This window comes from Tachyglossus aculeatus, chromosome X4, assembly GCF_015852505.1.
Source record: "Tachyglossus aculeatus isolate mTacAcu1 chromosome X4, mTacAcu1.pri, whole genome shotgun sequence".
Lineage (NCBI taxonomy): Eukaryota > Metazoa > Chordata > Mammalia > Monotremata > Tachyglossidae > Tachyglossus > Tachyglossus aculeatus.
This window is the reverse complement of record NC_052098.1, coordinates 13,713,587-13,735,583: the sequence shown is the minus strand read 5'-3', so window position 1 is coordinate 13,735,583 and position 21,997 is coordinate 13,713,587. Positions and strand designations below refer to the sequence as shown.

Sequence of the window (21,997 nt, the reverse complement as noted above, 5' to 3'; positions counted from 1 at the left end):
TAATGTATATAGAATAAGTGTATCATTTAAGAATTTGCAAATATGTTTCCTCAATTTAAAAATAAGAGAAACACAGAGTTATGGCTACTTTATGCAAAATTTTATCCTATCTTTTAAAAAGCTGTATTATAAACTTGTATGGGTATGTTCGCAGTGAAGAAAACTGTAACGTTTCTTTTTTCAATCAGTACTATCTAATTTGGGAGAAAATTGCATTTTTTAAAAGAAGTACAAGGCTCAGGACTATGAATGCAACCAAAATTCCTCTCAAGAAAACTAAAAGTAGTTAGTGAATTTTTATTCCTGGGTGTGGACCTAACTCCTCAAAGAAGGCCAGAAGAATAACACTCTAAAAGAGAAATCAGTCAGACTTGTTTTTCCTCTTTATTTTACTGCCAAACTTGTTTGATTTAGGGAGGAAGTGAAGCAACTCTTCTGGATAGCCTCACATCTGTAACTTGCCAGGTGAGGATCATATATTTGCCTTTTCCTCTGAGAGCCTAGGCTGAATTATGGTTTTCACCTGAGTGGGGAGAGAAGTGAATCCCAGTCTGAGGTGGATGTTCCTTTTCTTTTGCAGTGTTATCTTGTATTTTAAATCAACCTTGAATAAGAGTTAGTCGGTAAATTAGGCATTGTTAAGATCTTACGAAGAGGTCTTTATTAAGGAGTCATAGGAATGATTCCATAGTTAAAGTACAAAGGCCCAGTCCTGTCTACCCGGACTTGAAGGTATCCCAGTAGTGCAGAATCAGTCAACCAATCAATGGTATTTATTGAGTGCTTACTGTGTGCAGAGCACTGTACTAAGCACTTGGGAGAATATATTACCAAAGAGGTGGTAGGCACCTTCCCTGCCCACAACAAGCTTACAGGTCAGAATAGTGGAAGAATTTTGCTAAATAGGGATCTGAGTCCTGCCTTCTATAAAGAATTGTTTTTGCAAAGATTGAAAGCACCTGCAAGTTGGGACTTTCCCTTCTCTTATTTGTCTGTATTGCTAGAGGTAAAGTGAGGATTATGGGATTTGACAGGCCAGTCGTAAAGTTTTAATTGTTAGCTGGGCTAGGTGGACTGTATTGAAGAACTGGTGTTGGCCACTGACGGTAAGTGGCAGTGGGAGGGAGGAAGAGTTTAGAGAGAAGGGTGAGGCTAAGAAATACAGTCCTGCAAGGTTTATGAATTCTTAGCAGCTGATGGTATGAGAAAACAGTATGTACTGATACATGTGTGTATTTCTCCCCCCACCTTTTTTATGGTCTTTGTTAAGCACTTACTATGTGCCAGGCACTGTACTAAGTGTTGAGATAGATGCATGATAATCAGGTTGAACACAGTCCATGTTCCACATGGGGTTCACAGTCCTAATCCCCATTTTACAGATGAGGTGACTGAAGCACAGAGAAGTTAAATGCCTTGCTCAAGATCACACAGCAGACAAGTGGTAAAGCCAGAATTAGAATCCTGGTCCTTCTGACTCCCAGGATCCTGCTCTATCCACGAGGCCATGCCGTTTCAGTTGCTGTAGTAATAATAATTATGGTATTTGTTAAGCTATGTGCCAGACACTGTACTTAAGTGCTGGGGTGGATACAAGCAAATCAGGTTGGACACAGTCCTTTGCCCCACGTGGGACTCAGTCTCAATCCCTATTTTACAGATGAATAAACTGAGGCACAGAGAAGTTAAGTGACTTCATTCATTCATATTTATTGAGCGCTTACCGTGTAAGCCGTCACCAAAACCTGCCGGTCTCAGCTCCGCAGCATTGCCAAGATCCGTCCTTTCCTCTCCATCCAAACTGCTATCCTGCTCGTTCAAGCTCTCATCCTATCCCGTCTGGACTACTATATCAGCCTCCTCTCCGATCTCCCATCCTCTTGTCTCTCCCCACTTCAATCCATACTTCACGCCGCTGCCCGAATTGTCTTTGTCCAGAAACGTTCTGGGCATGTTACTCCCCTCCTCAAAAATCTCCAGTGGCTACCAATCAACCTACGCATCAGGCAGAAACTCCTCACCCTCGGCTTCAAGGCTCTCCATCACCTCGCCCCCTCCTACCTCACCTCCCTTCTCTCCTTCTACAGCCCAGCCCGCACCCTCCGCTCCTCTGCCGCTAATCTCCTCACTGTGCCTCGTTCTCGCCTGTCCCGCCGTCGACCCCCGGCCCACGTCATCCCCCTGGCCTGGAATGCCCTCCCTCCCCACATCCGCCAAGCTAGCTCTCTTCCTCCCTTCAAGGCCCTACTGAGAGCTCACCTCCTCCAGGAGGCCTTCCCAGACTGAGCCCCCTCCTTCCTCTCCCCCTCCCCCCCTCCATCCCCCCTGCCTTACCTCCTTCCCTTCCCCACAGCACCTGTATATATGTTCGTACATATTTATTACTCTATATATTTTACTTGTACATATCTATTCTATTTATTTTATTTTGTTAATATGTTTTGTTTTGTTCTCTGTCTCCCCTTTCTAGACTGTGAGCCCACTGTTGGGTAGGGACCGTCTCTATGTGTTGCCAACTTGTGCTTCCCAAGCGCTTAGTACAGTGCTCTGCACACAGTAAGTGCTCAATAAATACGATTGATTGATTGCAGAGCACTGTACTAATCGCTTGGAAAGTACAATTCGGCAACAGATACATTCCCTACCCAACAACGGGCTCACAGTCTAGAAGGGGGAGACAGACAACAAAACAAGTAGACAAGCAGTGACAACAAAAAACAAGTGACTTGCCTAAAGTCACACAGCATCATCATCATCAATCGTATTTATTGAGCACTTACTGTGTGTAGAGCACTGTACTAAGCGCTTGACAGAGCCAGGATTAGTACCCATGATCTTCAGACTCCCAGGCCCGTGCTCTATTCACTACGCCATGCTATTGACATGTTGTTACAGGTTTTGGGAGAGGCCAGTGTTAGCTTTAGGAATTCATTCATTCAATTGTATTTATTGAGCACTTATTGTGTGCAGAGCACTGTACTAAGCGCCTGGGAAGTACAAGTTGGCAACATATAGAGACGGTCCCTACCCAACAACGGGCTCACTGTCTAGGAATCATAGGTAATGAAACTTTTGAGGCTACGGTGACTTTCAGATAATACTCTTCATTGCCTCGATCATCTAAGTAGTTTTGCTGTGGTGCAAGCGCTTTGCCCGTTCATCCTTTAAGACGTTGCCCACTGTAGAGAATGCAAAAGATGACCCTATTCTCTGAGCTGCTTTTTCCAAAAGATCTCTTTTATTCTGACATAGTAGGCGGGATTGGCTACTTCATTTTCCTTTTAGAGGGATAGCCTAATTACAGACGTCATTAAGCCTTCGATTGGGGGTCACGGCGCCCGAAGGGGAGTAGAACCTCTCTGCCACCTTGTCCCGTTGCCAGTGTCGTTGGTTTAACCTCTTTTCATGTGACGAGCCCTCGGAACAATAGGCTTGTTGCAGAGCGCCACTCTCCTATCTCATACTGTTTGCAAAAGTACTTCCAGGCGAGGGCGGGGGGGAATATTGCAGCGCGAGCTCCGCAGGGTTCGATTCGGAGCAGACCAACCGCACTGGGGGGGGGCGGGGAAGGATCGGAAAACCTCAAAGCTCCCTTCCTCGCCTCCCCCCCTTTTATCCGGCTCCTTTCGACCGAGAGTTGTGGTGATATAGTGGTAACAGGGGAATCCTCCGTGAGCGTGTTTGACGGATTCAATGTGGCTCATCAGACACACACCCCTCCCCCCGCCTTCAGCTGCAGATGGTAGCGACCTACTAGAGTGTTGCCCGGGGATGTCGAGCTCGTTTGCAGGAATGTTTCGGAGTTAGTTGCATTTGGGGGTCGGTGAGGTTGACACGGTCGGGGAGAAGGGAACGTGGGATGGTTGCCGGCGTTTTTTTGGAAAGCTCGGTCTTCGTGAAGTTCGTCACCTAGAGGCGCCCGGTTGGGCGCCTATTCGGTGTCAAGCCGGAGACCAAACTGAAAAAAGCGGGCGGAGCGCCCTGTGTTGGGAGAAAGGTTGAGCTGGGAAGCGCGAAGACTCCCGCCGTCCTCCCGCGGCCCAGGTTCAGGATGCCGGTGAGAGGAAACCGCTTGCATTTCTACAGGCGGGGACTGTCAGTTTGGGTCACCGTAAGTACCTAGCGCTTGCTGCCACGCGGGTCCGAGATGAATGCAGTCGCGGGGAGGTGCGGGCTGGAACTGCGAGGGAGCGTTTCGATTGCCACCCCCACCCCTTCCCAGGTGGCTGGGTGCTGGCCGAATTTGCAGGTGAACCTACTCACCCTCCTAAAGTCGCCACGCTCAAGTCGTTGGTCGGCAGCTGCGATTTTCCAACTCCAGGTGAAGGTGCGGGGAGAGGGGGAACTAATCGCGTGGGTCCGATTTCCCGATGGTCCGTTTTGTGAGCACCCCCGTCCTAAACAGGGGACTCTCTCCCTCCTATCTTCTCTCAGCGTCGGCGCGAGGACACAGCGGTCTCTGTTGCATATAGCTGTGGTGGGAGAAATCCGAATTGGCTGCTTGGACAGTGTGGCCCTGGGTCAGTGGTATTTTGTGCACGCTGGGGGTAGGCTGGTCACATCAAGCCTCTTTTTAATTGAATAAATGGGGGGTGGGAGGCTTTTTTAGCGGGTTTTCTGATTGTTTTCAGAGATCTTAGCGGATGATGATAGGCGTGTTTTTAGTTGAGGTCTTACCAGTGCATCCAAACTTTTTAAAAGAGAGTAGAATGCTTCAGTTTTAGACAAAAGTTATTTACCACCCAGAGAGGGGTGAGAGAGAGTAATAAACGGATGTCTCTAACCTAAACAGTTATGATTTTAAATACTGGCCACGTCCATTGACCGGCTTTTTTATACTGCAGTTTATTTTAAGTTGCAAACTAGCAAAGATGTCCACTGGAGTTTGGGTCCACTTAAAACAGGAATTTGGGAGTGGATACTTCAAGGATTTAGTAATGGGATACAGCTTTTCACCTCTATTTTAGTTTCAGATCTTACCCAGAGTTAACTTCTCTCTGACAGCTGTTTGGCCTGTTGTGATGATGGTGGTTTCTGTGCAGTTCCCAATGGACAGCTGCCACATCACAGAAACCACCACTTCAGTTGGTCTGCTACTTTGGAATCTCAACCGAGATGTGAAGGACTGAGTAAGCATAAGACTTCTATTTTTCAACCCTTGAAACACATTTGTAGGAAGAGAAACTCTGCTCCCGGCCCCTCGGTGGCCTATTCCTGAGTTGGCAATACTACTATGTATGGTTTGTTAAACATTTTTCCTGGAGTTCCAGGAACTGGAGTTTTTAGTGGAATAACCTATTCGGGGCAAGCATATTGTAACTGTAGGAAATGCACCATTCCCTCAGCATAATGCAAACTTTATTCAACAAGCCATTGTTTGTACTCAGCATAGTGCCTTTCCGTAGATTAAGCTATCAAGCTTTAGCTCTGTTTCATTTTAATACTCAACACAACTAAATGAAAATATCCATTTAATAGTATTGAGAATTTAGAATACAAATGTATTGGTGAATTTAACTCTTCCAAAATACTTTATTTGTTGCATATAATATTATTGATATCATATTCTCTATTAGCACTGGCTAGGAGCTAAAGCACATACTATGTACAAATTAATATTCTAATAAAGCTGAAAACTGTTCTAAATCCTCACAGAAACCTTTGCAATTTTGTCCTTGAATCTACATGACTATTGTTGATTATCTTGGAGTTCCTCCTTTTAAAAGTGATATTTTTAATTGTGGTGAAATGTGTGAAGTATTGGTGACTTCCACGAATATATAATTCAGATCTATTAATGTACTGGTAGTATCAATTGCATTGTGTAAAAAAAAAATCTCTCTACTTCCAAAATTTGCCCATTGCCCTGTGTAGCACCAAAGGAGTCAAAACCTTGGAAATTCTCTATCATCTTCGTGCAACGGATCTGAATTATTGGCTTAACTTTTGCATTAGTTCTTGGGTTTTGAAAAGCAGTCACTGCCCAGAGTTGCACTGACAGTTTGACAGTCTTTTAAAAAGGCTGTCAATACAAATTCACAGAGATTACTTTTTGAAATGACTTTGAAAGGGGAGGACCAAAGTCATAGGAGCCAGTTTGGTTTTAGCCCCATGTTCATGATGGTCCTGTTCATTTTCATAAAGAGCAGTCTGGAAAGTAGACTTTTCGGAACTTCTGGTCACTGATGAGCAGTTAGAGCTGTGTGGGGTTACAGCACCAATATCAAGAAGTGGAGCCGTCAGAATCAAAGGTGTGAATGTGTTGGAAGGGAGAATTGGGTGAGATGTGGCAGTATACTTTTACCAGAAAAGCAGAAACTATGGTCTGTTGGTATATGTGCCTAATAAATACCATTCCTGTGTGCCAAGTGCTTCGAATAGGGAAGCATCATGGTCTAGTGGAAAGAGCATAGGCCTAGGAGTCAGAGGACCTGGATTCTAATCCCAGCTCCATTACTTGCCTGCTGTGTGATCTTCAGCAAGTCACTTTAACTTCTCTGTGTCTCAGCTCCCTCATCTGTAAAATGGGGATTTAGATCTTTCCCCTTCCTACTTAGACTGTGAGCCCCATCTGGGACAGGGACTACGTCTAACCTGATAATCTTGTATCTACCCCAGTGTGTAGTACAGTGAGTGGTGCATAGTAAACACTTAACAAGTACCATAATAATAGGCTTCCTTTTCGTAACCATTCTGGAATGCTGTATCTGAAAACTGAGTAAAGGAATGTAGCGTAACTCCAGCAGTTGAGAATCCTGGCTTCCAGTTGTAGTTTTGTCGCTGACTGAACTGTATGAACTTGGAAGAGTCAACCTTTGCATCAATAAACAATTTTCCAAACTTTCTGTCTGAAAGAGGTTTGGGGTCAGCCAAATAGCTCCTAGAAGAGTAAACAGACCCAATGAATGCCTGTTGGCTTATGATACATAGTAGAATCATGTCATGATGGCTGTCAGGTAATCCCATACAGCCCATCTTGTAGACTGTCATCCTGTCTTTAGCACTAGCCCTGCTTGCTAACATTTTTAGCAGAGATCAAGGACACAGTGCATAACAAACATTTATCTCATCCCAGGGCTACCTGCAGAATGGCTTAAACAGTCAGAGAAGAAGACCCATTTTAATGTCTAATGTTTAATTAGGAAGGGGTTTCTCTAGTAGCTGTCAGAATGAAATACATTCTGAAAGACATCATATATGGTTTCCTGCTTGAAAAAGCTGAAGGAAACTTGGCCTTGGTGATAGCGTAGCAGGCGAGAGCAGGAATTGAGTCTGATCTAGGGAACCTGGAGCAAGTTGTATGCTTCAGTAACTGTCTTGGTAAATAATCATACTGGCCACCTCACTCCTTCCCAGGGGTGTCCTAAGGGTCCCCAAAAGAATGTATGTGAAGTGCTTTAGGATATACTTGATAAGGTTGCTGCATTTCATTTGACCTAATTTTCATTCCTCTGTATCTTCCTCAAGGTTGCTTGGTATGCAGAACTTGGAGTAATTTGATTTCTTTTTTTCCTACCCCTCTAGACTCTAAGCTTCTTGTGGGCAGGGAACATGTCTACCAAATCTGTTATATTGTACTCTCCCAAATTCTTAGTACAGTACTCTACATGCAGTAAGTGCTCAATAAATAAGATTGATTATTGAAAAGGGCTCTGTGTAAACTTATTTGCTGGGAATGAAAAATGGAAAAATAGAGTAGTGTTGTGTTTCCTGAAAGGCACCTGGTTTTCATTAGAACTGTGAAAAATGGGCCTTTAATCACATCTGGTACCCCCAAATATTGTGGTTGGGTGTAGATAGCACAACAGTGCTAAAATAAAAATTCATTAGAAAATATTTTGACTTCCTTTAGTTTCAAATACATGTGGCTTTTTGAGGAATTTTTTTTAAGCCTGGCTTTTATTGGCAAGTAAAATAGTTTGTAGAAAGAATGAGTCATCTGAAACTGGGAAGTTAAAAGGAGGAGGAACAACTAACTCTTAATAGTCACTGGAACTAGAGATGATGGGCAAATGCAACATCATTATAGCTTAATAACTGCTATGAAAGTTCTAAAGATACTTCCACTCAAAATTAGAACCTTTTTTCTCTACAACTCCTTATACCTTGGCAGTACGTATGAGAGATTAATATAATCCAAAACACTTACTTAATTTTCATACTGATTGCTTGAAATATTTCCTGAACCCATTGGCCTTTATTTGTTTTTCTGCAGCTCATTTTAGCACCTATATATGTTTGTACATATTGATTACTCTATTTTATTTGTACATATTTATTTTATTTTATTTTGTTAATAAGTTTTGTTTTGTTCTCTGTCTCCCCCTTCTAGACTGAGCCCACTGTTGGGTAGGGACCGTCTCTATATGTTGCCAACTTGTACTTCCCAAGCTCTGCACACAGTAAGCGCTCAATAAATACGATTGAATGAATGAATCTCTTATCTTTCACTTCACCTTCCACTTTCTGTGCAGACTTTTTTGATAAAATCAATCAATCGTATTGAGCGCTTACTATGTGCAGAGCAAGGCATTATCAAAACCCAAATAATAATGATGGCATTTATTAAGCGCTTACTATGTGCAAAGCACTACTCAGTTCTATAACGTGTGAGTTAGGGTACACCCACCCAGATCTACTCTGCATACTCTTGGGTATGCTCCCAAAGGTTTCTTGAGACCTCGAGTTCCATCCAGATTAGTTGTGTATTCAAAGAGTATTCTCTCCAAAACACAGGGTGAAAACACATGTTATGGACGAACTGGATGTGGTTTTATTTAAACAGAAAACGAAATACTTACTGATGGTGCAAGACCCATTACCAATGTTGAGATTTTTGTGAATTCTTGAGAATCAGTCCAATCAGGAAACTGCCCTGTTCTCTCTTCCTGGTGGAGACAAATTAGCTTTCTGTATGGTGTCTTTTCTTCATCAGACAAGTAATGGTGTCCTTGAAGAGTTAAACTGTCTAATTGCCAGAGAATTTCTATTCAAGCAGCCTCATCATAGGAGCATGCTGCTATGGGGGGAAAATATTGGAAAAACAAGAACACACTGGCCTTGTGCTTTAAGTTTAAATTATGACATTAGTTTCTGATACCCTACCAAGTATGTTGTGGTATATTTTTGGAAAGTAATTCAGGCACAGTTCTTGGAAATCTCACTTGAGGCTTTTCTTCAGTATTCATAGAAAAGTTAAGTGAAATTGTGAATTTTTTTTGAGGCATAAAGTGCAGTAGTCTAATTGTAAATCCACAAAGATTTAAGAAGGGAATCATCATCAATCGTATTTATTGAGCGCTTACTATGTGCAGAGCACTGTACTAAGCGCTTGGGAAGTACAAATTGGCAACATATAGAGACAGTCCCTACCCAACAGTGGGCTCACAGTCTAAAAGAAGAAGGGAATGATGTATACTGTGAAGTTTGTCATTCAGTAATTAAACAGCATTTATTGAGCTCCTATTGTGTGCAAGGTAGGGTGATACAGCCCTAATCCACAAGGGATTCCCTCTGCAGGGGTAGGCAATAGCACCAATAGATCAGTCAATTAATGGTATTTATTGAGTTCTTACTGTGTGCAGAGCACTGGACTAACTAGATACAAAGAAATACCTGTGACAGAAGCATAAGGACTGCCAACTATGATTGAACAGAAGTACTTATATACCCTAAGCATTTGGGGAGGAGGGAAGACGAGCAGCAGTAGATGATGGAGTTATTCGACTGACTAGGAATGAGTGAGAGATTTGAAGTCCAAGTGGCTGTCCATGAGTTAGAATACAAGGAGGTGAGGCCTTTAAAGACACTGATGTTAAAACTAGGACTCGAGAGCTGCAGAAGAAAATAGTTATTGGCTTTGATATTTTGTGGGACAGTAGGAATGCACAGTAGCTGAGGAGATCTGAAGACTGGCTAGAGTCAATGAGTAGGGCAGTGGGGAAATGGTGGAAGAAACCTGCCGGAATAGAGGGAAAGAGTATACTGTATTTTAAAAATTTGTAAATACAATGGTATTCCAAAAGACATTCCAAAGGATCAGTTCATGAAAAATCAAGAAAACTTTGTGAAGGCAAGATATGGTTCAGTATCAAAAAGGAGTGGAAGGAAATGATTTGGCGGGAAATGGCTGTGGAGGGTGAGGGGGCAGTGCTTGGCTTGGAGGTGGAAGGAAGTACAGGATGTCTCAAGAGTTGAGAAGGGGAGTGAGACAGTTTATGGAGGCCACTTAGATAGCTCTGTATAATTAGAGGATTTATCTGAGCTCCTCTAGACTGAACTCCTTGTGGGCAAGGAATGTGTCTGTTGTTATATTGTACTCTCCCCGGCGCTTAGTACAGTGCTTTGCAAACAGCACTCACTAAATATGATCAGATAAATTAATTTTTATTACCTTTATGAAAGGGAATATGATTCAGATATGAGGGGTACTCTCACCTTCTGAGCAAGAAATGGAAGACGGTAACAGTGGTGAAGTCACCCAAATGGTGAGAGCATACCTTCAATAGGAAACATTTCATTGACTTATGTGGGACAGCACTAACAGTCTTGAATGAGTTTGATTATCCTACTCTTCTTTTACCTTGAAGTTATTTGCATTGCTCAGACACCTGTATCTCAACAAGGACTGTAGTTTTACAGTTTTGGGTCATATCCTCCCCCCCCCCCCCCCCATTTGGCCCTTTTAAAAATAGTTTTTTCAGAAAGCATGAATCTGGCACTAACATGAAACCTTGTGAAGAGTGATAAGAAGTTCTATTATTCATTTACAGTTTAAATAATGTACCAGTGCAGAATGTGATGTGTTCTCTTCCATTACATCCCAGGCCCCGAGTTTACAGTAGCAAATTTGCACAGCCTTTTGGTTAAATGTTGTTGGTTTTCCCGTCCTCTAAAACTTGGTGGTGGAACTCTGGAGGTTACTGCCCTATTTCCCCGTGTGCTTATCTTCCAGGAACCATGCCAGTTCCTGTGGAGAAGTGGCACGTTAGTTCTTGGATGGAGGTGCTCATTTGTTTCCACCCTTTTCTCTTGGCTCAAGCGGCACCTCTCAGTTCTATTTTAAAGGTGCACCGTGCACTGGCTAACGCAAAATGACTCACTGGTTGTCCTAGTGATTAGAGTTCCTTGGAATGACTGGGGTGAGGGTTTTTTGTGACCTTGAAGGGAGCCTGTTCACTGCCCAAGTGAATTTCAAGCGCTTAGTACGGTGCTCAGTAAATGCCATTGATTGATTTTAGTGGAGGAGGGAGAGGTGTCACAACTTCTGAGGAGATCAGAGTTGACTTCAACTTCATTTTAAGATTGCCCAGAAGTAGAACCGACACTGCGGCTGAATTTCTTCTGATTTCCATATGGATTTATTTTAAAGTTCTAAAAGTAATTATTTCATTTTTATCACTGTGTAATAGCTCAACATTTAACGCATTCAACGGCCCCTTCAAATATCGCATCTTTAATTTTCTTTTCATGTCTGTGTATTGGTTTGCTGTTGTAATCATTCAGCTTAGAGTGGGTTTCATTGTCATACTCACCCTGACCCTCTCTATCATTGGAGTGCTGCTGCATATTCTGAGACTTCTAATATTTGCTCTCAGGCTAAATGGAATTTGTTTTGCAGTGACTTTGTTCACGTTATTGACATCTTTTGATGTAAATGTAATTCAGCTACCCTTTCCACAGAAAACAAAAACTGCATTTTACTCTGGCAGAGAGATCTGTTTGGGGGGGAGGGAGGAGGCGGGAGGGATATCCCTCCCTCACAACCAGAGTCTTTTCCCTGGGAGTGGCACATGCAACAGTTCCAGCCAAGCCAGCAGATGCTTTATTTGTACTGTGAGAGGTGCCCTGTGGCCGAATACCTGCCTCCCTCCCACTTCTTCCCAGACCCTGCATAGTACCCTCCCAGCTGGAGTAAAACTGAGTCAGGTAAATTAGATGGATCAACTCCTTTTAATGATAACCTGAGACGGGAAATTGTGAGAAGGGAAATTGGAATTGGTTTGTTCCCTTTCTGTATCAGTATGCACTTTCCCTGGAGGAATTGCTCTGCCCACAGTAAGCAGCTCAACCATTGTTAGAGTGGAATTAAGCAATGGGCCAGGCCCTCTGGCACCTCTGAAAATATCCTCCTCTTTCCCTTTCCCTCCTCTCCCACCTCCTCCTATTTCTCCCATTGGCCAGCCCTCCCAGTCACTGCCTGGAAGTTGCCTCTACCCAGTCAGAATGCTGAGATGAACAGAGAACTTCTCTTTGGGTAGCTTCTTAGTAGCTTTGACATGGTTTTTGAACTTGGATCTGTACCCTTTGAGAACTTGATAGTCACCCCTTAGCCCCACAGCACCTATGTACACATCTGTAATTTATTTATATTAATGTCTGTCTCCAAGTCCTGGTGGGCAGGGCATGTATCTGCCAGCTCTGTTGTACTCTCCCAAGCGCTTCATATGGTTTTCGTAATGCAGTAGGTGCACAGGTGCCACAGAAGGGAGGGCAAATAGGAGAGGTGAGGGCTAATTCAGGCCCTTGTCATTCTTTACTTTCACTCTGAAAAGGACAGGGGAGCCATGACAGAGCATGAGGAATGAGAAGGAAGGAAAAGGGACATTGAGAGTTGCTGGTGGCAGGAGCCATAAACCAGGAAGTAGCAATGTTGGGGGAGGGGTGAAGTGACATGAGTTGTATGCCTACTAGGATGGCTTCAGTAGCCACACCCTTGTTGTATAGTTTTGTCTGGAACTAAATTTATGATGTCTGAGTCTTATCCTGTTTTACCCTCTTGTGTAGCACCAGGATCGCTAAGTAATTTGTCAGACACATTTTTGAAGAGGAAAGTGACCCAGAAAGATTCAGGAATGTGTGCAGGGATATACAGCAAATGACTAACCTTACCCTGTTTACAGGTCTCATTCACTGAGATACTAGTGTATTTCTTAGCTCTGCCTGAGTCATCGCTGCTTTTGCTTCCTTTTAGAATTTTGGGATTATTTCACGGTGGGGCTTTCACATCAGTTCTCATTTTATCCTCACACCATCCCTAGGAAGAGTCTGGTTCTATTGAGCAAAGAACGTGTCTACCAACTCTGTTATATTGTACTCTCCCAAGCGAGTAGTGCAGTGCTCTGCACATAGTAAGTGCTCAATAAACTCCATTGATTATTACAGTGCTGCATTTTACAGTTGAGAAAATTCACTTGCCCAGGGTCACACAACAGACTAGATGCAGAGACTAGAACCCTGGCTCCCTTACTCCCAGTCATATGCTCTTTCCATTAGGCCAACTTAATCATTTAGCCTGCAGAGCCAGAGGTCCTGGGTTCTAATTCCAGCTCTGCCACTTGCCTGCTGTGTAACCTTTGGCAAATCACTTACTTCTCTGTGCCTCGGTTTCCTCATCTGTAAAATGGACTTTTCTGAAGTACTGGTTTCTGAGATTCCTTTAAAGAATAGGCAAGGCATGAAATTCACCCCCTTCTAGACTGTTCTCCCCCTTCTAGACTGTGAGCCCACTGTTGGATAGGGACCATCTCTATATGTTGCTAACTTGTACTTCCCAAGTGCTTAGTACAGTGCTCTGCACACAGTAAGCGCTCAATAAATATGATTGAATGAATGAAAATGATTGAGCATGAATAATAATTGTGGTATTTAACTGTTTATTATATGCTAAACACTGTACTAAGTTTTGGGGTAGATACAAGATGATCAGGTCCCACATGAGGCTCACAGTCTAGGAGGGAGAACAGGTATTGAATTCTCATTTTGCAGGTGAAGGAACTGAGGCAAAGAGAAGTGAAGTGACTTGCCTAAGGTCACACAGCAGGTAAATCTTGGAGCTGGGATTAGAATCCAAATTCTCTGACTCCCAGACCCATGCTTTTTTTCATCAGGTCACTCTGCTTGTGATCAGTTAATTTTGCCCAGGGGACCTCAAAAAAGATGAAAGAAAGAATTTTTGAAGTGGTCTTGGATAAGTATAGCTACCATGACTCAGTTAATAATCTGCCTTAGTGGGAGGTGTATCAAATCAGCAGTTTGCTGAAATGTAAATCTAACCAAAACTCAATGATAGAAGCATTGTATTATCTCCTTTCCCTTAGATCTATCCTGTCATGCAGAGCAAACAATGGGAGCATAAGTAGTTTACCCTGATTCATACAATAGACAAAGAATTAACTGTCTATAGAGAGTTGAAAATAAGTTGTGCATGTGTGGGGTGGGTGGGGGGTGGTGGCAGACTTCTTTAAGCTTTAGACCAAGTTCATCCTTTATAAAATATCTTTCTGAATGTAGTCCTGTTCCAGGGCCTATGTAAGTATCTTAACAAGGAAGGAAGCAAGCCAGGAGCCTCTTTGGATGTTTTAATCTGAGTGAACTTTCTATTTCCTTCACAGTGACCCTTTAAACTGCCCAAGTATCTTGCGTGGTAAAGTTCTTGACATTTAGAACAAAAGCTGAAATTCTGTCTTTTTCCCTTCATATGTAAAAGCCCCTTTGTGTTTGGTAGTTTAATAGTCTATTTTAATCAATGGTATTGATTGAGCACTTACCATGTGCAAAGCACTGGGGGAGTACAGTACCTCAGAGTTGGTAGACCTGTTCCCTGCCCACAAAAGAGCTTACAATCTAGAGGGGAAAGATCAGTAGACTGCAATATAGCAAAATATTCTGCTTGATCATTTCTTAATCTAGGAAATGTAAACTGGCAATATTTGTTCTCTTTAATGTCATAAAGCAGCTCATTCAAAAGACAGTATGCAGTGTCTCAGAATATCTCCCATCTATTCAGAGAGCTTAGTGCAGAGGACAGTAGAGATTTTAATGTGGAAAAAAAAATTTAGCTCGCCTTGGTACTAAACAATCCGAATGTTATTCTGAGTTGTTTTAGGATATTATTAGTTGATTTAATGTGAAAGTTGACCTGATTGGATTTTGTCCCAGCAATGAATTGTCTTCAAAAATAACAGTAATTCATAACTCCAGACGGACACCAGACTTGTTCTTTTGGAACCGGAGGCTTTATTTATGAGATTATGATTTATGCAGTGAAGTATCTTGCAGACTGGAATGCTGTCACTTCTGACTTGTAGCCTACCTTAGGTTGGCCAGAATGCTGAGTCTGCTACACTCATGCTCTTGGTTAAATTCTGAAGGATAATGCAGAATTTGGTCTTAAAGACCCAAAGGGTGAGCTGTTGATTACTTTTCTCGAAAGAATGCAAAATAAATTCTACGATGCAATAATAAAGACATAATTTAAAAGCTCTGCTAATATTAGGTGGCCAATAGTTCAATGGTGCAATAATAAAGCACGTAATTTAAAAGCTACCCTAGGACTAGGTGGCCAGTCATTCATTTCTTCCTTACAACAGGCTCCCTCCCTATAATGTGAATGTAACATCCAGGACATAACATCCAGGAACCACTCTAGACTGTAAGTGTGTTGAGGGCAGAGGATGTGTCTACCATCTCTGCTGTATTGGGCTTTCCCAAGTGCTTAGTACAGTGCTCTGCACATGCAAGTACTCAGTAAATACCACTGACTAAGAGAACAAATGAAAAGTTTGAAGAAGTTTGGATTACTGGGTTATTTTAAGCTGGCTTTTGCCCTGAAAAAGGTACGTGTCAAGGAACTGGAAAACTTTCCAGTTCCAGTAGCTTTTTCGATATGGAACCAGTAATAGAAAATAGGATAAGATTTTTGAAGGCTGCAGAATGGCAGCATGGAGGTTTCTGTAAATTTTTATCTTCCACAACCCTTCTTCAGAACTGTAAAGTATTAAAGTAGCCCAAAGTTGTAAAGTACATGATTTTTATTGAACTTCCTCCTGCCTCTTAAAAATTCAGTGGTATTTATCACAAACATATTCAGTGCAAAACGTTACACAAAGCCCTTGGAAAGGCACAACAGAAGCAAGATGCATCTTTTCTGACATCAAGGATTAGACTGTGAGCCCACTGTTGGGTAGGGACTGTCTCTATATGTTGCCAACTTGTACTTCCCAAGCGCTTAGTACAGTGCTCTGCACACAGTAAGCGCTCAATAAATACGATTGATTGATTGATTGATCAAGGAGTTTAGAATGAACTGGGGCTGATGGAGAAAAATAGTGGGAAAGGGAAGTGCTAGAAATATCGGAAGCAAGTGCTCAATAAATACAATTTGAATGAATGACCTCACTGCCTCACACTCCATTCTCCCATCTCTGACCCCTGGCTCACCCCCTTCCTCCTGCCTGGAACTCCCTTTCCTCTTACTGTCTACCAGACCTCGGTTTTCCCCATTTTTTAAAGCCCTTCTGAAATACCACATCCTAGAGGAAGCTTTCCCTGATTAATTTTTCTTCTTCCCAGCTATCATCTCAGCACTTTTGCACCCACAACCTCCCATTGCACTTTTATTACTTAAGCACTTTACCTCTGTAAACGAGTCAATAATATTTGAGTTCCTGCTGTGTTTAGAGCACCTTACTCAGGGCTTGGGGTAGTACAATATAGAGTTAATAGACATGATTCCTGCTCTCTGGAGCTTAAAAATCTAGCAGGGGAGGCAGGCACTAAGAAAAGAAATAATTTACTGATAAGGAGAAAAAAAGTAGCTGTGTAGATGAGTGCTTAAGTCATACTGTATGTCCATAATTATGTGGCGTCACCTCCACTCGTTCCTTTTGCTCTTCCCCCTTCCCCGCCCTACAGCACTTATGCATTTATGTATATATCTATAATTCTATTTATATTGATGTCTGTTTACTTGTTTTCATGTCTGTCTCCTCCCCCCCCCCCCGCCCCCCAGCTCTAGACTGTAAGCCTGTTGTGAGCAGGGATTGTCTCTATTGCTGTATTGTACTTTCCAAGCACTTAGTACAGTGCTCTGCCCACAGTAAGCGTTCAATAAATACAATTCAATGAAAATGATGGGGTGATAATTGGGGCAGGGGGGAATGAAAACTAGAAGAAAGGAGAAATTAATTCAGGATGGCCTTTTGGAAGAAATGTGAGTTCAGGAAGGCTTTGAAGATGGGGAGAGCCGTGATCTGGCAGATGGGAAGAGGGAATTAGTTCCAGGCAGAAGAATGGCTGGGCAGAGGGTTGGTGTCAGGAGAGTGAGGTCCAGTGGGTTAGCTAGAGAGGAACAGAAACTGTGAACTGATGAGCTGATGCGGTAGCAGGAGAGATTGAGATACACAAATTAATGTCTGTCTCCCTAATTAATAATAATGATGGCATTTATTAAGTGCTTATTATGTGCAAAGCACTGTACTAAGCGCTGGGGAGGTTACAAGGTGATCAGGTTGTCCCACAGGGGGCTCACAGTCTTAATTCCCATTTTACAGATGAGGTAACTGAGGCACAGAGAAGATAAGTGACTTACCCAAAGTCACACAGCTGAAAATTGGCGAAGCCGGGATTTGAACCCATGACCTCTGACTCCAAAGCCCGTGCTCTTTTCCAGTGAGCCATGCTGCTTCTCTAATTACTAGATTGTGAGATCCTCATGGTTTGGATCATGTCTTCTACATCTGTTGTTCTCTCTTCCCAAGTGCTTAATATAATGCTCTGTACTTGGGATGCACTGAATAAATACTACTGATTGATTTTTGTGGTGGGGCACATTCCAGTGGAGATGTCCTGTCCTAGAAGCAAGAGGAAATGCAGGAATTAGGTGAGAGGTCAGGGGCAATCAGACACAAACTGACCTGTGCTGGGCAGCAGCAGCAGCATGGGAGAGAGTCGAGGATGGAGACTCAAGTTTACTGCACGGAAGGAGGCAACAGTAAACCACTTCTGTATTTTTACCAAGAAAACTCTATGGATGCACTACCGGAAGGATTGCAAATGGAGGTGGGGCGTTCTGGGAGAGATGTGCCCATGGCATCATTATGAGTTGGAGGTGACTCAATGGCATAAGACAAGACGAGAGGTCAGGCTGAGGTAGATTTGGTAATAATACCCCTCCCCACTTCACTAAAATGTGGAGAGTTAGTCAGTCTGTATGCCCTTCTATTTTGTTGAGCACTTAGGCTCTGATCTGTTAGCTGTAATGAGTTTCAGGATCTTGCTTAAGCAGCTGTTTTCACTTCATTACTGCATACTTCTTAAGTACTTAGTATAGTGCACCACAAGTGCTCCATCCAAACTGCTACTGCGTTAATCCAAGCATTTATCCTATCCTGCCTTGACTATTGCATCAACCTCCTTGTTAACCTCACTGCCTCCTGTCTCTCCGCACTTTGGTCCATACTTCATTCTGCTGCCCAGGTCATTTTTTTTTAATGGTTTCTCCACTCCTGAAGAACCTCCAGTGGTTGCCCATTCACTCCTTACCTTTGGCTTTAAAGCATTCAGTTGCCCTGCTCTCTCCTACTTTAGCTCCCTGATTTCCTGCTACAACCCAGCCTTCACACTTTCCTCCTTTAATAATAATAATAATGATGGCATTTATTAAGCGCTTACTATGTGCAAAGTACTGTTCTAAGTGCTGGGGAAGTTACAAGGTGATCAAGTTGTCCCACAGGGGGCTCACAGTCTTAATCCCCATTTTACAGATGAGGTAACTGAGGCACAGAGAAATTAAGTGACTTGCCCAAAGTCACACAGCCGACAATTGGCGGAGAAGGGATTTGAACCCATGACCTCTGACTCCAAAGCCTGTGCTCTTTCCACTGAGCCATGCTGCTTCTCTAATGGCACCACAAGTGCTTCTCCTTTAATGGCAACCGTCTCACTATACCTCGATCTTGTCTCGATGCCGACCTCTTGCCCATGTCCTGCCTCTGGCCTCGAACATTCTCCCTGTTCATATCCGACAGACACTCTTCCCACCTTCAAAGCTTTATTAAAAGCACAACTCCTCCAAGTGGCCTTTCCTACTACACCCTAATTTCCTCTTCTCCCATTCCCGGATTCTGTGTTGCCTTTGCACTTGGTTTGCACCCTTTATTCACCTTCTCAGCCCCATAGCTCTTATGTACATATCTATAATGTATTTATATTAATATCTGTGTCCCCCTCAAGACTGTAAGTTCATTGTGGGCAGGGAACATGTCTGCCAACTCTGTTATACTTGCCTAAGCACTTAGTACAGTGCACTATGCACAGTAAAATCTCAGTAAATATGATTGGTGCTCAACAAGTGCTGCTACCCTCCTTTGTTTAGGAGGCGGACATAGAAATAGGAATCAGAGTCCCTCTCATCTCCCCCCCCCCCCCCCACACCCCCTCACGTTTTTTTTTTCCTTTTTAAAAGAGGAGGTTAAATAGAGTTGAGATACTGAAACCTGGTTAAGAATTGCATTCAGATACATTGCAAGTGTATTTTATTCATTATATTCTTTTGGATAAAAAAACAAACAGGCTATGGGATGGCAATTACATTGATACTGATTGCATAGAAGTGTCGTTTCTTCATTGTATCCTTTTGGATTAAAAAAAGAACAAGCTGTGGGATGGTAATGACATCAATGCTGATAGCATAGAAGTGCATTTTCTTCATATCTTTTTGGATAAAAAAACTGAGCAGGCTGTGGGATGGTAATGACATCAGGGCTGATAAGCAGTTGATAGAGCAGATCTAGCTGAAGAGTACTGCATTTTTTAAAAAAGGCTTATGTTTTCATAATAATAACTGTTCTTGACAAATGCTTGGAGATCCATCTGTTAAAGGCCCAGTGCTGGCATCGAGGTTTAGCAGGGTACTAACTAGATTGGTGCTTTCTCCTTTCACTCCTGTTGTGCTCAGAGCCCATTTGGTTCCTGGCCCCTCCTGGAGCTCAAGGGAGTAGTTAGCCAAGTTATAAAGTTTAGCTCTGCTGTGTGGAAATGCCGAGTTAAAGGCGTTTTTTGTTTTTGTGTTTTGGTGGGGTTCCCAATGAATTGTTCTGTACCAAAGTACAGAACCTCTTAACACCATAGGGTCTTTGTAGATCAGGATGAAAAGGGGTGGTGAAGAATGGCCTGTCATGGGGGGTTGGAGAGAAAGTGAAGAAAATCCTGCCTTGCACTGTGAATTGTTCTCATTCTAATATTTACTGCCAGCAAATAACTTGAACCTCCTCTTACCTTTTATGATCTTGTGTTACTTATTCTGGGTGGATCAACTTGATAGTTTATGGGAACTGCGCTAGAATCATGTTTGACACTGGTTCCTGTTGGGAGCTGTGCTTCTCGCAAAAATATTTTGGCTTTACCTTTCTCTTGTCTCACTTGCAAGTAGGAGGAAGGTGATAAAAGCAGGACCTCACCTTCAAACTACCATTGCCAAAATCCACCCCTTCCTCTCCATCCAAACTGCTGCCACATTAATGCAAGCACTTATCTAATCTCACCTTGATTATTGTATCAGCCTCCTAGCTGACCTCCCTGATGCCCTATTCCATTCTGCTGCCCTAATCATTTTCCTTCAGAAACGTTCAGGCCATGTTTCCCCACTCTTCAAGAAACTCCAGTGGTTGCCCATCCACCTGCATCAAGGAAAAACTCCTCACCATTGCCTTTAAAGCACTTAACCACCTCACCCCCTCCTACCTCACCTAGCTACTCTCCTTCTACAACCCAGCCCGTACACTACATTCCTCCTTCTCATTGTACCTCGATCTCATCTATCTCACTGCTGACTTCTCGCCCACATTCTACTCTTGGCTTGGAATGCCCTCCCTCCTCATATCAGAGAGAGAATTGCTCTCCCCCACTTCAAAGCTGTATTGAATGCACATCTCCTTCAGGAAGCTTTCCCTGACTGAGCCCTCCTCTCCTCTTCTCCCACTCCCTTCTGCACTGCTCATACTTACTTCATTCATCCTCTCTCCCTTCCCCATGGCACATATATATGCCGTGTATATCTGTTAACTATTTATTTATTTATATTAATGTCAGTCTCCCCCTCTAGACTGTGAACTTGTTGTGGGCAGGGACTATGTTCAATGCTACTGTACTCTCCCAAGTGCTTAGTACACAGTAAGCGCTCAAATACGATTAATAAATAAATACAAAACTAGGGTGCCTCAACTAATTCTTGGAGAGAAGGTCTATAGCTTAGCCCACTCCCTTTCTAAAGTGGTCACCTGTTATCCTCAGGTGTTTGAGGTATTGAGAATCAATCAGTGACACTAGAGCTCTTGCTGTATGCTGACTCTGCTAGAAGTGGAGACAGACATTAAAATAAATTACGGATGGATATATACAGAGTGTAGGGCTGTGTATAAAAGTGCTTTGAGACTGGAGTGACTATCGAAGTGTTTGAAGGGTACAACTGCCCATTGCATAGGCAATTCACGAGGGAGGGCAGTAGGGGAAATGAGGGCTTAAGTTGAACAGTGTCACTGCAAGAAATCGTTAAAGGGAAAATATATGATGTACTTTAAAGAGAACTTTATTTTAGGAACTGGATTCCTTTGAATTTTTATTGAAGTTTTGGATGTTCCTGTTTTTTAAGCAAGGTTTCATATAAACTCAAGCTATTCTTTGAGTGCTATTTTACTTGAAAGTTTTTTCCTCCTTAAATTCCAAACAATTGGCTATTTCCTGTGTGGGGAAATCCTAGAATGATTAGGAGAGACTTCAACAGGGCACATGAAACTGTTTTTATGGGGGGTGGGTGGGGAGATGTAGGGTTTGTTTTGTGTCCATGTTGTTCAAAGTGGGCCAGAGTTTATAGAGCTCTTCTTATGCTGCAAATTCAGTTATAGTGTTTTGAATCATGAAATCTGAGAATTATTTATGAGAGATGGTGTTTCTAGTTTATTTTACACTTGGTTTCTGACATCAGAGTTAACTGGTTTTTAGCCCTGGAAATCAATCAATCAATCAATCGTATTTATTGAGCGCTTACTTTGTGCAGAGCACTGTACTAAGCGCTTGGGAAGTACAAGTTGGCAACATATAGAGACAGTCCCTACCCAACAGTGGGCTCGCAGTCTAAAAGGGGGAGACAGAGAACAAAACCAAACATACTAACAAAATTAAATAAATAAATAGAGAAATATGTACATATATACATATA

General features: G+C 42.7%; 1 protein-coding gene across 5 annotated transcripts in view; it reads left to right on the top strand.

The window, feature by feature from the left end:
* TJP2 (tight junction protein 2) overlaps window positions 1-21,997 on the top strand; it is a 123,767-nt gene that overhangs the window by 47,944 nt on the left and 53,826 nt on the right. The window contains exon 1 of one of the 5 annotated variants that reach the window (XM_038769384.1): window positions 3,873-4,111. The exons of 3 other annotated variants lie outside the window; for them this stretch is intronic. In XM_038769384.1, coding sequence (XP_038625312.1) covers window positions 4,052-4,111 — 60 coding nt within the window. In that variant the 5' untranslated portion in view covers window positions 3,873-4,051. Of the gene's footprint in view, window positions 1-3,872; window positions 4,112-5,041; window positions 5,130-21,997 lie in introns of those variants that run through there. One more of the 5 variants, XM_038769388.1, reaches the window with a different exon arrangement.